The sequence below is a fragment of the Hippoglossus hippoglossus genome, chromosome 22, assembly GCF_009819705.1.
Source record: "Hippoglossus hippoglossus isolate fHipHip1 chromosome 22, fHipHip1.pri, whole genome shotgun sequence".
In the NCBI taxonomy this organism is placed as follows: Eukaryota; Metazoa; Chordata; class Actinopteri; order Pleuronectiformes; family Pleuronectidae; genus Hippoglossus; species Hippoglossus hippoglossus.
The window spans coordinates 23,182,564-23,197,724 of NC_047172.1; the positions used below are offsets into that span (position 1 = coordinate 23,182,564).

Genomic DNA, 15,161 nt, shown 5'->3' on the forward strand with positions numbered 1-15,161 from the left:
TTTTCTTATCTATTTCCATTTTCATTCATGGATTTGGTTTTTAGACATCTTTTTTTTTTTTAATCGGACTGTAATTGCTCCATTTGTATTTTCTCTGTTTTTTAAAATGAGAGTTGTAACCTATCATTTCCCCCTCAGGACCACTTTACACCCATGGCAAAGTATTGGAGAAGACACTTCCCCACTTTCATCCCAAAATTATCTTGTATGGGTTTTTTGCTGTTTTTTTATTTAATATCCCGATGTTCAGTCTCCAGGTTGTGGTCCTATAGCTAGATCCATATGAATTGGGCTCTGATCTTTCAGGTCCATTGTCCCAATATTTCCATTTTTCACCAAAAGCCTACTGTGACCATTAAGTGTTCCCTTAACATTTAGAGCTGTGTATTTATCAGGTTGCTTTAGTTCAGATTGTTTTAAATGATACTAATGTGATACTAACATCAATAATAATAACATATAAAGTTTCAGACATCTTGCATTTCTTAACCCCCCAAATGTTCCAGTTGAGCTCTACAGTTCAACCTCTGTCAGCAGCAGAATAATGGACTCATGAACGTGGAGACACTCCCACGTGCTGTTACACTGACGCTCAACATTCAGCCAATGACAGAGAGGGAACGGCACAGCGACATTTACATGTCATGTATATAAATACAGCCTGGCCACCGACGTCTTTTATACATTTGATCGACTCATATCCTGACGATGCCTGATCCAGTGAAGCCTGCGCCCAAGAAGGGCTCCAAGAAAGCGGTGGCGAAGGCCCCCGGTAAGGCCGGAAAGAAGAGGAGAAAGTCCAGGAAGGAGAGCTACGCCATCTACGTGTACAAGGTGTTGAAGCAGGTCCACCCCGACACTGGGATCTCCTCCAAGGCCATGGGCATCATGAACTGCTTCGTGAGCGACATCTTCGAGCGCATCGCCGGTGAGGCCTCTCGTCTGGCTCATTACAACAAGCGCGCCACCATCACCTCCAGGGAGATTCAGACCGCCGTCCGCCTGCTGCTGCCCGGGGAGCTGGCTAAACACGCCGTGTCTGAGGGCACCAAGGCCGTGACCAAGTACACCAGCTCCAAGTAAACGACTCTAAGGAGACATCACATCAAAGCAACGGCTCTTTTAAGAGCCACACACTTTCTCTATGGAGACAAACTGTCCTGACTCTAACGACATGTCCATCAATATTAAAATATACGTTTTAAACTAATACTGCAACTGTGGTTGATTGGATCATGGTTGAATTTAATAACTAGCATTCATATTGAATTTTTCAAAGCCACAGGCACAATAGCTTACAAATAGTAAAATTTATTTTTTTAGTAACACTGGTGTATTGAGACTTTTTGTAATGAGGAGTCCCCTAATGGTAATCGATTTATGATCTTTTTATCAATATACCCATTTATTTATAGTCCACATTAGCTCCACAACATCCATTAAGAGCCACAAACTTAACAGCACCTAAACACAGCAAACAGCTCTGTCCATGGTCCTGAAACAAGGTTAAGATTATACTCTGAAAATTACAGCCTTTTTCTGATGTGCTTTTATCTTTAGTTTCAAGTTTGTTAACACTACTATGCAGGGCCATTGTCATGGTTGGAAAAAACTAGTCAGAATAGTGTTAGAGGTTTACATGTCCATCAATAGTAAAACAACCACTTTTAACGAATACCGTAACTGCGGTTAAACAGATCATGATTGAATTAAATAATTGGGGTTCATATTGAAAGTTTTCTTGTCCCGTGTCAACAGGGACAATATATTACAAATATTATTTTTTAAAAAGGGAAAAAGATGATCGTGATAAATTTGGCCCATTTTCAATATAATTGTTATTTCAAATGCATTAAATTATACAAATTCTCAAAACAGTTGGTCCGGCCTGCTGCCTCTGAATATTATAGTCAAATTAGCTGCAGCGACAAGACCTGTTACAGGCTGATTTCCGCCGGTTGAAAATCGCCCACATCGCTCTGATTCATAATGGCCGTTCTACCCCTCAGCTGTGACTGAGGGGTAGAGCAGTCGTCCTCCAACCTGAAGGTCGGCAGTTCGATCCCCAGTCTTCCCCATCTGCATGCCGAAGTGTCCTTGGGCAAGATGCTGAACCCTGAATTGCCCCTCATAGAACAACAAAGTGCTGCTAATAGATGCACTGTATGAATGTGTGTGTGAATGGGTGAATGTAACACGGTACTGTATAGAGCTTTGAGTGGTCAACAAGACTAGAAAAGCGCTATATAAATACAAAACCATTTACCATAATAAGACGTTGTTTTACAAAGTGCAGACACTGCAATCACCGACAGCAAACACACACAGGCCCCGGGGCCCCGCCCACTCGCTCAGAGCAACACAATGAGATGTGAGGAGCGTTACCATGAACCATCCGGTAAGTGACTTTGTTGAAGAACAGTGGAAACAGTGGAAATACAAAGTTTCTCTTTGGTCACATCTGCTCAATAATCTGTGCCGCTGCTTCATAATCAGAGCAGAAGCTGCAGTTGGTTCTTACCGAGCTGGAGCTTCTGTGTCTTCCTCCACTCTCCTGCTGACCTGCTCTCACTGACACCAATAAACACTCATCAGTACATGAAGTAACTCAGTGTTTATTTGATTCACTCCAGAGTTTATGTCTTAAGTGAAGACTAATAGAAAGTTTTTCTTGTTGCAGTAATTTCTAACAAACAAGTTCACAATGACCGAATTCAGAAATGGACACTATGACAAATATAAATGAAGAGCCTTAAACTTTAAGGTGACACATTTTCCCTAATTCCGGTGATACACCAAGTAAAGTCGAGTGATCTGAGCACGTTGGTTTCAAGTTGTAAGGAAACGTTTGAGGCTTTGTGTGCTGAGTCTGCTAATGACGATGGATTTATTGGTTCTGTTGATGTTTCATTCGTTAAAAATAAGCTGATGCAGATGATTCAGTCATTAAAAATGTAAATGTAAAATCAGTGAAGAAAAACATTTGATATTCCACAAACACATTAACTCCTAAAGTGTTTCATGGACTGAAACACTTCACCCACCTTTCCATCGGCATAGTGGTGACTACAAAATGGGTGAATTTTCATTTTTTGGTCAACTATCCCTTTAAAGTTAGTGTAAATGTGGATATGATTGATGGAGGCAGGAGGAAAGTGTTTTATTTATGTATAATTAAAGTTGGAAAAATCAAGCCCTACCAAATTAAAAAGGGAAAAAGGTTTCATGCAGGTGCTTAACCTAGAACACTAATGAACAGTTAGTAACACCATCACTAACGTCGGGTATATTTTACCCGATATAATATATCGGATAAAATATATAATTTTCACTCTTCAGAACCCAACGGGTGATGTCACGGACACTATGTCCATCTTTATATACAATCTATGGTATAGACACAACACAAATATAAAATTATACCCAGGAACTTTAAGGCGACACATGTTCCCACATTCCCGTGATACACCAAGTAAAGTCCAGTGATCTGACCACAGATTCATTGGTTCTGTTGATCATTTATCATTTGAAAACAATAAGCTTAATCATGTTGAATACATTCATAAATATCCTGCATAACATCTACAATCTAAAATATTTTCATTTTAAATCCAATAGCAGTTTCAACTTGGATGTGTTTTGTCCCATGTGTCAAGAATCAGTGATCTGAGTTATTCATGAGGAGAAGGTGGTGGATTTTTTCCCTGATAGTTATAATTGCATTTTTAAAGAAGCACATGAAATCATGAGGAATAGATGGATCAGTAGAACTATGACTCTCTGTCATTTCTCAGTGCTTTCTTGTTATATATCAGGCTATCTTTCCAGGCCAGGTGAAAATCATCTTGGTTGGTGGAACGCCACTTCCTCTCCAGCTTCTGTGATGTCTGTTTTAAAACACGTATTTGATAATTATACCATGGAGCTAATCTCCTCTGGTTTACTCCCTTATTGTTCAGTGTCAAGGGTGGTTTGTAATGAGGCTGCTGTACATTTAACAAAGTAATCAACTATTGTGGGAGTGAAGTTTTGATGTAATTAAAACATAGTTGGACAGAAGAGGGTTTTGGGAAATATTACATTTCCAACATCTATATCATATGTCAGAAGAAGATCAAGAGTGAGATTGAGTTTATTCACATGTTGAGTAAAACCAATTGAGTCTATTAATGATGTAGTGGAAAAATAACTAAGTGTGGTTAAAACCTATTTTGTTATTGAAAAGTAAGTTTTTGCAGAACGGTTTGAGACTTTTATGACCTGAAACCTTTATGACCTTTTTATCACTTATGTTCTCTCCAAAGAACTGAATTCATGTCTGCTTTAACTCCAAAGGAAAAATATGTAAATCCGATTTCTGTGTTTTAATTCCTCTCTCAAACTGCACTTACAGAACCAGTCTGAACTGGCTCTGACAAACAGCCTTAGTTATCCTATATAAGATCCTTGCATTTCACTGTCCAGCATCTTCACTCTGAGATCCCTGTGACTCTCTGTGTTGATCCTTTCTGCAGAAAGCTCCTATTAACATACACAAAGACACATTTGCTGTTCCAGCCTCTTGTATTTTCAGATTTCCATCACAATTAATTAAATGATGAACTAAAACTATCACTGGAAACAAATGAATGTTGAAATCACCTGTTGGGGTCAGGCCAGAACAAAGGAGAATGACGAGGCCTACATGGGCCTTTGAGAGCCTGCCTTGAGTTGTTTCCTGCCGTGAGGCCGAAGAGCACCCAGAATGCTTCAGGGGACCCCCATGTTTTTTAACCGCCGCCCGAGTTTAAACTCGGGCCTTCCATTGGCTGAGAGCCAACAGACCCCACGGCCCCCCCTGGAGGGAGGCCGGACACTTCTCAGGTAATAAATACAGAGAATCCCTTCAATTCATTGCATTTTCCCGTGCGCTGGAGATTGGACCAGAACCTCTCCCGGTTCCTCCAGATGATCCAGACACTTAAAGGGAGCAACCAATCCAAACGTTTGTATTTTTATTTTTAACTTAAGTTCATTCCCTTTTATTTTTGTGAACTTCCCATTCGGCGCTTTGAACCACGAGATAGACCAAAGCATCCCTTTGTTCTCCATTTCCTGTTGGTCGAACCACGAGTTTATACCGCCATCTTGAATTCGATCCTACATCAAATCACGTGGTTAGACCGCCATCTTGAATTCAGTAATACGTCATCCCCGTGACTTCGTACGCCATCTTGACTCCCCCTCTCACACTCACACACTCACACACACACACACACAGCATGTGTGTTATAAATCGTGATAGGTGTTTGTGGTTATTTTCTTCGATATAGTGGTTCTTGTTAGGATAGTAGTCATTAACATTGATGTTATTATCTTAAATAAATTCTATTGTATTTAAAGTAGTAGGTATTTTTGTGATTATTTGTGCATACGTATGTGAATACAGCTGGATTATGATAGCCAGTGCTTGAACTTAAAATCTTCACTGTTTATTATATAATCATTAATAGTAAATATTGAGATTTTATGAGACTGATCTTTACAGATTGATTGTTGGTCCCTGATACCAGGGTGGTGCCCCGTCTTTTATAAATTATTACAAATTGTATTATTCTTAATTGATAATTTTATTGTTTCTCATTAATTATTTCATTATTCTTAATTGATAACTCTGTTTTAATTAATAATTGTATTATTTTAAATCATTTTATGATTATTAATAATTAGCCAACATCAAGTCTACCTACTATTGCACAACACCTATTATAATGACTTTATTTGTCCTAAGAACTAGCTCAGATAGAAATTCAGAGTAAGGGGTAGAAGATACGAACCTTAGAAAAATGGTGTTTGACATCCTTAATGTTAACATGTTATTAGATAACCAAGTATATAGGTAAATTATTTGACCATCAAAGCTACTAGATTTGTGAGGGATCAGAAACTAGTGAGAGCAGCGGAGGAGTTTTGTCTTGAGTGCAGTGAAGTGGCTCTTAAAAGAGCCGTTGTTATCGTCAGTGGAGCAGCAGCAGTTTAAGCTCTCTCTCCGCGGATGCGGCGGGCCAGCTGTATGTCCTTGGGCATGATGGTAACCCTCTTGGCGTGGATGGCGCACAGGTTGGTGTCCTCAAACAGGCCGACCAGGTAAGCCTCGCTGGCCTCCTGCAGAGCCATGACAGCGGAGCTCTGGAAGCGCAGGTCGGTCTTGAAATCCTGAGCGATTTCTCTGACCAGGCGCTGGAAGGGCAGCTTGCGGATCAGCAGCTCCGTCGATTTCTGGTAGCGACGGATCTCTCTCAGAGCCACGGTACCGGGCCTGTAACGGTGAGGCTTCTTCACGCCGCCGGTGGCCGGGGCGCTCTTACGAGCAGCCTTGGTGGCCAGCTGCTTCCTGGGGGCTTTGCCTCCGGTGGATTTACGCGCAGTCTGCTTGGTTCTTGCCATTTTGTTTCTGGTCTCTCTGATCGGGAGGAAATGTGAGACAGAGACGCGACACTCTGCTTTTAAACTGCGGAGCCAGCCGTGAAATGGTGACGCTGCTTCAGATCCCCGGGTCCTGATTGGTGAGAGGCTCCTCCTGGAGCTCAGGGCCGCCCAAAGAAGCAACCCACCGCCTGATTACTCGATGATTATTGGACAAAAGTGGAGTCCATCCTCCGCTGCTCTGCTGGAGGCTTCTATTCTGGTTGGTCTGGCATGAACCGTCCCGCTCGATCCGCGGATATATAAAGGAGGGTTCGAGCTGTTCACAGCAGTTTCTTTTGACGTGTTTTAGGAAACAATCTTCATCCATAATGTCTGGCAGAGGTAAAACCGGCGGAAAGGCCAGAGCGAAGGCAAAGACTCGCTCGTCCCGCGCTGGGCTCCAGTTCCCCGTCGGTCGTGTCCACAGGCTGCTGCGTAAAGGCAACTACGCACATCGCGTTGGTGCCGGCGCCCCCGTCTACCTGGCGGCTGTGCTGGAGTACCTGACCGCTGAGATCCTGGAGCTGGCTGGAAACGCCGCCCGCGACAACAAGAAGAGCCGTATCATCCCCCGCCACCTGCAGCTGGCCGTCCGCAACGACGAGGAGCTCAACAAACTCCTGGGCGGAGTGACCATCGCTCAGGGCGGCGTGCTGCCCAACATCCAGGCTGTTCTGTTGCCCAAGAAGACCGAGAAGGCCCCCAAGTCCAAGTAAAGCAAAGCTGCTTGAAACCACCGACACAAAGGCTCTTTTAAGAGCCACACACTCTCCTCTGGTAGAGAGCAAATCTCCTCATGTCACACACCAACTTCACCAACCACCAAAATACACAAGTGCAGATGAAAAAAATAAAAGATGTTTATTGTTTTTCAACATGTTACTTAAACATTTTAGGGAAGGATTAAACTGATCTTTGAGTTAACTACATAAAGAATGTAATAGTGGTGTGCGATACTGCAAGATTTGGTATCGATCCGATACCAAGTAAATACAGGGCCAGTATCACCAATATTGATACCGATACCGACACTTTTTAATAATTAAGGTGGATGCATCATCAAATTGCTAAATCTGAACGAATTTTCACGACCTGTAATTGTTTTTGTGATTTGTCCTTTGGATTGTTAATTAGTTCAAATCCACGACAGAATTTGGGCAAAGATTGTTCGTAAATAGAAAATACTTTATCATAAAAGTTTTTGTTCAGAAACGACAGTAACAACAGAACAGTTACAAAACTATTTTTTCCCCATACATTGTCATGTCGGGATTTTTTTCTTTAATAAACAAAGTGCACTGCACAACAAATATTATAAAACATTTAAAACAAATTCAGCCTGAATCTGAAAATATAGCCACACGGCGCTCCTCTTCCTCTCTGCCATTCTTCTGCTCCGTCTCTGTGCTGCTGGCCGGGGGGAGGGGGGAGGAGGTGTGCCTGCTCCGTGCTGTGACTGGAGCGGCCTTATCGATCTTATTACACTGGTATTGATCAATATCAATACCAACGTTGGTATCGATATTATCGATATTTGGATCGATCCGCCCACCACTAGAATGTATGTGTACATGTACTTTTGTGTACATACAGAGTTTGTGACTCAGATTTAACCTTAGTTAACAAGGTATTTATTACATTAACATCATTGTAACACTTGTAACAGTGATACAACATGAACTTGTAATGGTGACACAGACAGCGTTTGTGTATGTGTGTGTATACATGTATATGTGTGTATGTATGAATGCAGTGAACATTGACTGACCATTGGCTCTTTTACCCCACAACCACCAATTTGAAAAAAACAGTTTCACACAGTAGCTCAGATCAACGGTTCTGTTAAGTTTATTATCTTGATTTGTAGCTTACAATGACTTAAATTAACATGTAATAATGTCAAAAACATCTCTAATTTAACTAAGATACAACGGTTATAATTTTAGCAACATGATGAATTCACTTTGCTTGACAAATATATATTTGTTCTAGTTTGCTTACCACTCTCTCCATGTGCTTTAGTGAAAGATGGAATGAGTAATGTCGACCACATTTCCTTAATTACTATTACTTTTTTTTATAGTTATCTAAATACAGGCCGTGGCTCATCTTACCCACTGGCTCTACTTACCCAGTTGTCACCGACGTGTGTTTCTTCACAGACTTGAAGCGTAAAGCAGCTGCGCTCTGCTCCACAACATCCATTCAGAGAAACAAACTGTTGAGGTGCTGCACCTAAACACAACAAACAGCTCTGTCCTTGGAAAAACTAGTCAGGATAGGGTTACAGAGGTTTACATACAAAGGAGAGTTATTATGATCTGAGAGAAACTCTCTTTTAAATCTGAAATTGAAATGCTATTGATTTACACTTGAGCACTGGGTGTTAATGACCATATATGGACACACCCAAGCCAATAGCCAATATTTGAAAAGCATATGTCAGGTGGGTATTACTTAGATTTACTTTCACAGAAGATCTAATGATATTTGCAGGAAACAAGTTAACTTAGTGTTTTAATCATGAATCTGAGAAAAACGTCACCTGGAAAAACCCTCTGCTCACTGTGACTAAATTTAACCACGTGACTTTCCCTCTGTTGGTGTTGCAGTGTCTGATGACAGTTCATCAATACTTTAGTCATACATTTTTTCTAACACTATTTTTATCGAAATTTCAAGTGTATATCAAAACATATACAGCAATAAACAAAAATAGAAACAAAAATATATACCTCATACAGTCAGAGGTTCACACACACGCACATAAACAAAAAAGTAAACAAAGCATTTTCATGTCACGTGACCACATGACGTCTATCAGGTAGCTCTGCAAGTTTTGCTGACTCGTACCCTGTGCTGAGGCAGTGAAGACGTCTGTAGTACAACTCTATATAATAAAGTAAGAATTTGAAATTATGTTATTTTAAGGTGAATGCATTTTTTCTGTACTCATTCGGTTAGCCATGTGTTAGCAAGTTTTAATGCTAGCTAAACCAGGTCATTTGCATTAATTTCCCATGAAAGTGGCAAACTTTTGTTGTGTCTGTTCGACTAGTGAAAAGATAATATTGTTGCTATTGTTTTTTCGGAAAACTTAATGGTAGTAAATTATGTCAAGGCTCATTTTTCTATAGTGCTTGAATTACATTAATTTGAGGTCACTGGTTTGTTATCAGGGACATCTTAGTTATAATATTTTAGTATGGCTCTTTTTATCATATACATATTTCGAATTTATGAATACTACTATTATTCTAAACTTAGAAATGATTAGAATGTTTGAAGTACCAGACAGTGAGTACTGATTAAAGAGTAAGAATTCATATTTCCTTCTTTGATCTGTAATGCAGTTTAGTAAAATGACACCACTATGTCTTAGGCCTAATATTAGTGAATAAGAGTCAGTAGTGACAGTTATAACAGTCCAGACAAAAAAGCTAAATGTGAAATCTTACATTTTCCTTTGTGTGTACAGGTTTGCTGTTTCTTCTAAAGGTTGCAATTAATGCTGTATTTGGTCCCAAAATGAACTATGAACGTCATTTCCATGTATATTTAAATAGGATCGACAAACCCAAAATGGAAATGGGGCACTTTAGAGAATAGCTTTAAAATTACCATAGATACTTACTAATATATTATGCAAATGTATTATGGCATTTGCAGAATGTCAGGGTGGTGTGATCAATTAAGAATATTTATTGAGACAAATAATGATTACAAGTTTAAATTCAGAACATTTAATTAATATCTTCTCCATCTTGAAGCTATTGCTTTATTGTTGAAGAGTAACTGGCAACAAACATAAATGTTTGTATAAATCAAATGCAACTGTACGATGCTGCATTTTGTAAATTGAATCAAGTGGCAGATGGTCTTTATGAAAAATGCAAAGACTGCCTTATTTCTGTTTCACGACGATCTGAAATTTATAAACATTATAAGCTGGAACACAGACATTATGGACGCTGCCATTCCTATCTATTCATCTATTTCAACACTCCGTGTACCTGCAAGATTGGAATGCAGACCTGTGGTCTGTATCATACGATAACTGCTAAGAAACTGAGCCAAATAAATAAAAATGCATGTTTTGGCCCTTGATGTCAAAAATATGATCTTACACACCAAATCTGCTTGTGCTATTTTGTTTTTTAAAGATCAATGCGGAATCTATGAGAATTTCCACTGTTCCACTTCAACCACACTTGCTGGCTACATTAGACCAGCACCACAGCAAGCTGACTGACATCATCAGAAACAAGGGGGGAGTCTTCAGAGAGAAGACCCGGAATGAAAGTTCTTGATCAGGTATGTACTTGCTCAGTATATTGAAAATACGCCCAGTACATTAAAAATAATTGTTCTATCACTTAAATAGCAACATTGTCAATGTTTATGCTCAAATTTGAACAGAGTCTAAAGATATGTTTTATATCACTTGATAGTATTTGATGTTTTGATACTTCTAAATCTTGACATTACTGAAATAGATATTTAATATATTTCTGTATAACTTGACTCCCTTTAGTTAAGAACTCTGTCTCTACATATTTATTGTCAGTGGTGATGATTGATGAGGAAGCAGCTCTTTGTGGATAGACGTGTGTGGCTCTTAAAAGAGCCTTTTACCAGGATGGACATGTTTCACAGTGAGGACATCTCACTTCTTCTTGGCTGCTGTCCTCTTCACTTTGGGTTTGGCGACCTTCTTCGCGGGGGCTTTCTTGGGTGCAGGGGCCTTTTTCACCACCTTCTTGGGGCTCTTGGCCACTTTCTTGGGGCTCTTCACCACCTTCTTGGGGCTCTTCGCCACCTTCTTGGGGCTCTTGGTGGGCTCCTTGGCCGCTGCTGGTTTCGTCACCTTCTTCAGGGACTTTTTAGCGGCTGCGGGCTTCTTGGCTGCCGCTGACTTGGGCTTTTTAGCCACTGCGGGTTTCTTGGCGGCGGGCTTCTTCGCTTTGGGAGCGACCTTCTTCACCGGCTTCTGGACCTTGGTCTCCACCTTCTTGCTCATCTTGAACGAGCCGGTGGCCCCGGTTCCCTTGGTCTGGACCAGGGTCTCGTTGACCACCAGCTTCTTGATGGTGTTGTTGACGCGGGCATTGTTCTTCTCCACATCGTAGCCACCGGCAGCCAGAGCCTTCTTGAGGGCGGCCGCGGACACGCCGCTCCGCTCCTTGGACGCGGACACGGCTTTCACGATGAGCTCACTGACGCTGGGACCGACCTTCTTCGGTTTCACGACCTTCTTCTTGGCCGCTTTAGCCTTGGCGGCGGCTGGAGCTGGAGCTGGAGCTGGAGCTGGAGCTGGAGCGACTTCTGCCATCTTTCTCTTTGTGTTTAGATCAACGAGGAACTATCGGAGTGAGTGACCGGACTGTAGAAGAGTCCTGATCGGGAGGCGGTACTTGAACACACCATGAGAACCGTGAAGACTCAGTCGAGCCGTGGCTCCTGTGTGCAGTGTGAACACCGAGACACTTGTGTTTTCTCTTCACTGATAAACGAGTGAAAACTCAGTGGGTGAGCGGTGCTGGAGGCTGACAGTGAGGAAGCAGGTAGCGGACTTGTCTGTCTTCATATTGAAGTCATGAAGAGCTCTGATGCTCTCTGCATTTTGTCGGTGGAGCCTCCAAACCTCACCCGTTCACCGCGGTGAGCAGCGCTGCTCAGCGGCTTTTCCCACTCGTTTCTCTCCTAAAATGAGTTCAAAAGCTCCACAGCTCCACCAAAACCCGTTTCCCAGCTGCTCCACATGTTTGTTCAGAGAGACCGAGTAAAAACAAGCACCTGCTGATGATCCCTTTGTATTAAAGTCAAGTTATTGTGCAGGCAGCAAACACACCGCTGATGGACGAGGCTCATGGTGAAGTTGAGCCAGACTTCCTGTCAGAGCCGTGAACGTGTCATGCTGAGGATGCTGGAGAGTCGTTCTATTATTAGGGCTACATTTCAGGTCCATGGGTTTAATGTGTCAATTTGATTAAATATTCACTTCAAGCAATGATCAAATTAACATTGTGGCACAGTTCTCTTTCATTTAATACAAAAAGTCAACAGGTTCCATCATTTATTTTGCAAAAAATGTTTAAGCTTTACTGGAATTTGCAGTTTCTCTGCTGTCTGATTTAGTAAATACCAACTTTTGCTCTTCACATTAACACTAGGATACATGTTTTTTATATATTGTAAAATAATCATTAAAACATGACAGAGGTTTCCCAAAAACTATCTGACTCATACATTAAATTATTCATGTGTGTGAGAAATCTCTGTCAACCTGTCAATATATTACCTATTGATCAATAGATCAAGTCTTCTCATACTTTTATAGCCAATAACATATTCATATTACAAATGAAGGCCTTAGTGTCAACAAACACTCTGTGTATCCAGAATGTACACACGTGTACAGTACGTGTAAGTGTGTGTGTAAATTGGAGCATGTAAACATGTAATTTTAACCATTCAAACAGATTTTATTTATGTAGTACAAACACTACAATACAAAGTACTTTCCATGCTAACTATGATAAAAAACAACATCCCCCACCCCTCCACTCACCCCCATCCAAGCTCATAGCAAAACAATAATAACAGTGTTGTTGTTGATCTCATAGTTTTTAACTCATGAATCAAAGGTAGGAAAGCAAAGACAAAGGTGAGAGATGGTCACTCTGCCCAGGAGTTTGTTGAGCTCCTCGTTGTTGTGGATGATCAGCTACAGGTGGCGGGGGATGAAAATACCATGTTAAGGATGCCCCCACAAAACCATGACCATTTTTTCTAAGGTCCATTTCTGCAAATGAAACCAGATGAATATAGTAAAACAGAATCCAGCAGATTGACAGTTTGTAATCAACAACACTTTCAAGCATACATGAGGTGCTTTTAAAACTGGTCAGTATCCAATGATTGTAAATGACCTATTAAACATTAGTTTTTTTATTAGAATGTGTATATATATATATATTCAGAATTATGTGCTAATTTGTCTAAACAGACGCACTATTGGTTTTGATGCATTTATTTTTGAAATGGTGTAAACGGAATGAGAAATGTTATACTTTTATTTTGAAAAGGTAGTTCCCGAAAAACGAAGATGATCGGTAAAATGGCAGGTGTGCCTCGTTGTTGTATGAAAAAGCATTACCATTAGTTGTTTAGCACCTGGCTGATAAAGGCACAAGGTTTGTGGTTATTTCGTTTCTTGTTGTCATTATTATAGACTTAATTCTAAACGTCCTTTTGCAGTTTGCTGAGGTTAAGGACACGTGTGCGTGTGTGTGTTAAATTTACTGTAACTGACTGCTAAACCTGGTAGGTTATGCAGATTGTTTCATTTATTATTTGGGTTGGGTTTATTTTGTACTTTATGTTCAAGTATGTATCGTGTTATTTAAGTTAGTAATTTGTTGTCCTTTTTAAACGTAGCGACTCACCTCGCGTAAATGCCTGTAGCTTTCACGGCGCGGACAGATGTAATATACACACCAAATCCCTCGCTTCCGGTCCGAGCCGATATAAAACACCTGCCGTACAGCTGCGTCTTAAGGATGGTAGCAGCGGAAACGACAGGACGCCAGCTGCACGGTGATTCCTTACCTTACGGACATATTGTAATCCTCGTTTAACACCCCTCGCCGAGCGGAATGAGATAGGAAGCAGGTTTTATTCACTTTGCTACAGGTAGTGCGGAATGGGAGTCGCTATGTCACATTAACCCGTCAAACTTGTCTCACGTGGTTATTTGTTTGTTTAGCTGATGTTTAGGTATTTTAACGGTTGTATTTGTCTTTTATTAAATGATTATGTTGTACTTGTTGTCGTTCTAGTTTTACGGTGTTTCTACGGCGCCACGATGTAATGTCTGAATAAAGAGCCGTGACGCATCAGTTCGAAACTCTCTGCGTCATGCTTTGCCAGCCAGGGGCTGTTACATTTACAATGTGGGACAAAGTATGATTATACTGAAACTGTATCATTCACACTAATAATTTGTTGTTATGTTTACGATAATATGAAATGGGGTTTATAAAGTGACAAAGAATTTCATTTAAGTTGAATATGTTTATATGCAGCCCTCTATTAAGAGTTTATTTTGTTAAGATATATAGCTATTAAGTATATAAGGGAAGTAATTAGGGCCCGAGCACCTCCGGTGGGAGGCCCTATTGTATTTCGAAGGATTTGTATTTCCCTTTTGGGGCTTTTTCAGGGCCTAGACATGCTCAAATTGTTACCAAAATTTGCAGGGAATTCAAAACCCCAAAAAGTAATAATATGTATTCTGGAGTAATTTGAAATGGCCGTGGAAAAATGGCTCAACAGCGCCATCTAAGGAAAAGCCCCTCAGTTAGCTTTCACCGATCTTCACAAAAATCGTAGCCCAGGTGTATCATGACCAGACAAACAAAAAAGGTCAGAGGTGCAATTGGGGAAAAGCAACAGGAAGCCTGCCATTTGGACTTTAGTGGCCATATTGCCCATTTTTACTTTGATGTACTTGTCCCAGGGCTTTCATCAGATCAACTTCATATGGAGATGCGTGTCATCACAACAAGATGGAGATGAAAACTACCCCAAAGATAGATTTTTCGTCACATGGTGTGACCGTGGCGTGGCATCTAAGTTTGATTACACGCCATCAAAACACGAGGTTCTGTATCTTGGACATACATGGTCCAATCGAGTCCAAACGAGACATG

General features: G+C 40.8%; 4 protein-coding genes across 5 annotated transcripts in view; 2 read left to right on the top strand and 2 right to left on the bottom strand.

Annotated features, from left to right (window-relative positions):
- Positions 1 to 708: 708 nt before the first annotated feature.
- Positions 709 to 1,085, top strand: LOC117756279 (histone H2B-like). The gene has a single exon (XM_034576707.1). It carries the CDS (start codon positions 709 to 711, stop codon positions 1,081 to 1,083), a length of 375 nt encoding a protein of 124 aa, XP_034432598.1. The 3' UTR covers positions 1,084 to 1,085.
- Positions 1,086 to 5,968: 4,883 nt separating this feature from the next.
- On the bottom strand, positions 5,969 to 6,428 carry LOC117756238 (histone H3). The gene has a single exon (XM_034576659.1). The coding sequence runs from the start codon at positions 6,424 to 6,426 to the stop codon at positions 6,016 to 6,018; it is 411 nt and encodes a 136-aa protein (XP_034432550.1). The 5' UTR covers positions 6,427 to 6,428; the 3' UTR covers positions 5,969 to 6,015.
- A 205-nt stretch (positions 6,429 to 6,633) lies between these two features.
- LOC117756251 (histone H2A-like) lies at positions 6,634 to 7,224 on the top strand. The gene has a single exon (XM_034576674.1). It carries the CDS (start codon positions 6,777 to 6,779, stop codon positions 7,161 to 7,163), a length of 387 nt encoding a protein of 128 aa, XP_034432565.1. The 5' UTR covers positions 6,634 to 6,776; the 3' UTR covers positions 7,164 to 7,224.
- Positions 7,225 to 10,969: 3,745 nt separating this feature from the next.
- The window catches only part of LOC117756218 (histone H1-like), a 266,131-nt gene continuing 261,939 nt past the window's right edge, over positions 10,970 to 15,161 (bottom strand). The window contains exons 4-5 of one of the 2 annotated variants that reach the window (XM_034576634.1): positions 11,246 to 11,278; positions 10,970 to 11,203 (exon numbers count right to left, since the gene is read on the bottom strand). In XM_034576634.1, the coding sequence (XP_034432525.1) occupies positions 11,114 to 11,203; positions 11,246 to 11,278 (123 nt within the window). In that variant the 3' untranslated portion in view covers positions 10,970 to 11,113. Of the gene's footprint in view, positions 11,809 to 15,161 lie in introns of those variants that run through there. The other variant, XM_034576635.1, reaches the window with a different exon arrangement.

Coding starts and splice junctions, on each gene's coding strand:
- LOC117756279 (XM_034576707.1), top strand. CDS start 709: ATGCCTGATCCAGTGAAGCCTGCGCCCAAGAAGGGCTCCAAGAAAGCG.
- LOC117756238 (XM_034576659.1), bottom strand. CDS start 6,426: ATGGCAAGAACCAAGCAGACTGCGCGTAAATCCACCGGAGGCAAAGCC.
- LOC117756251 (XM_034576674.1), top strand. CDS start 6,777: ATGTCTGGCAGAGGTAAAACCGGCGGAAAGGCCAGAGCGAAGGCAAAG.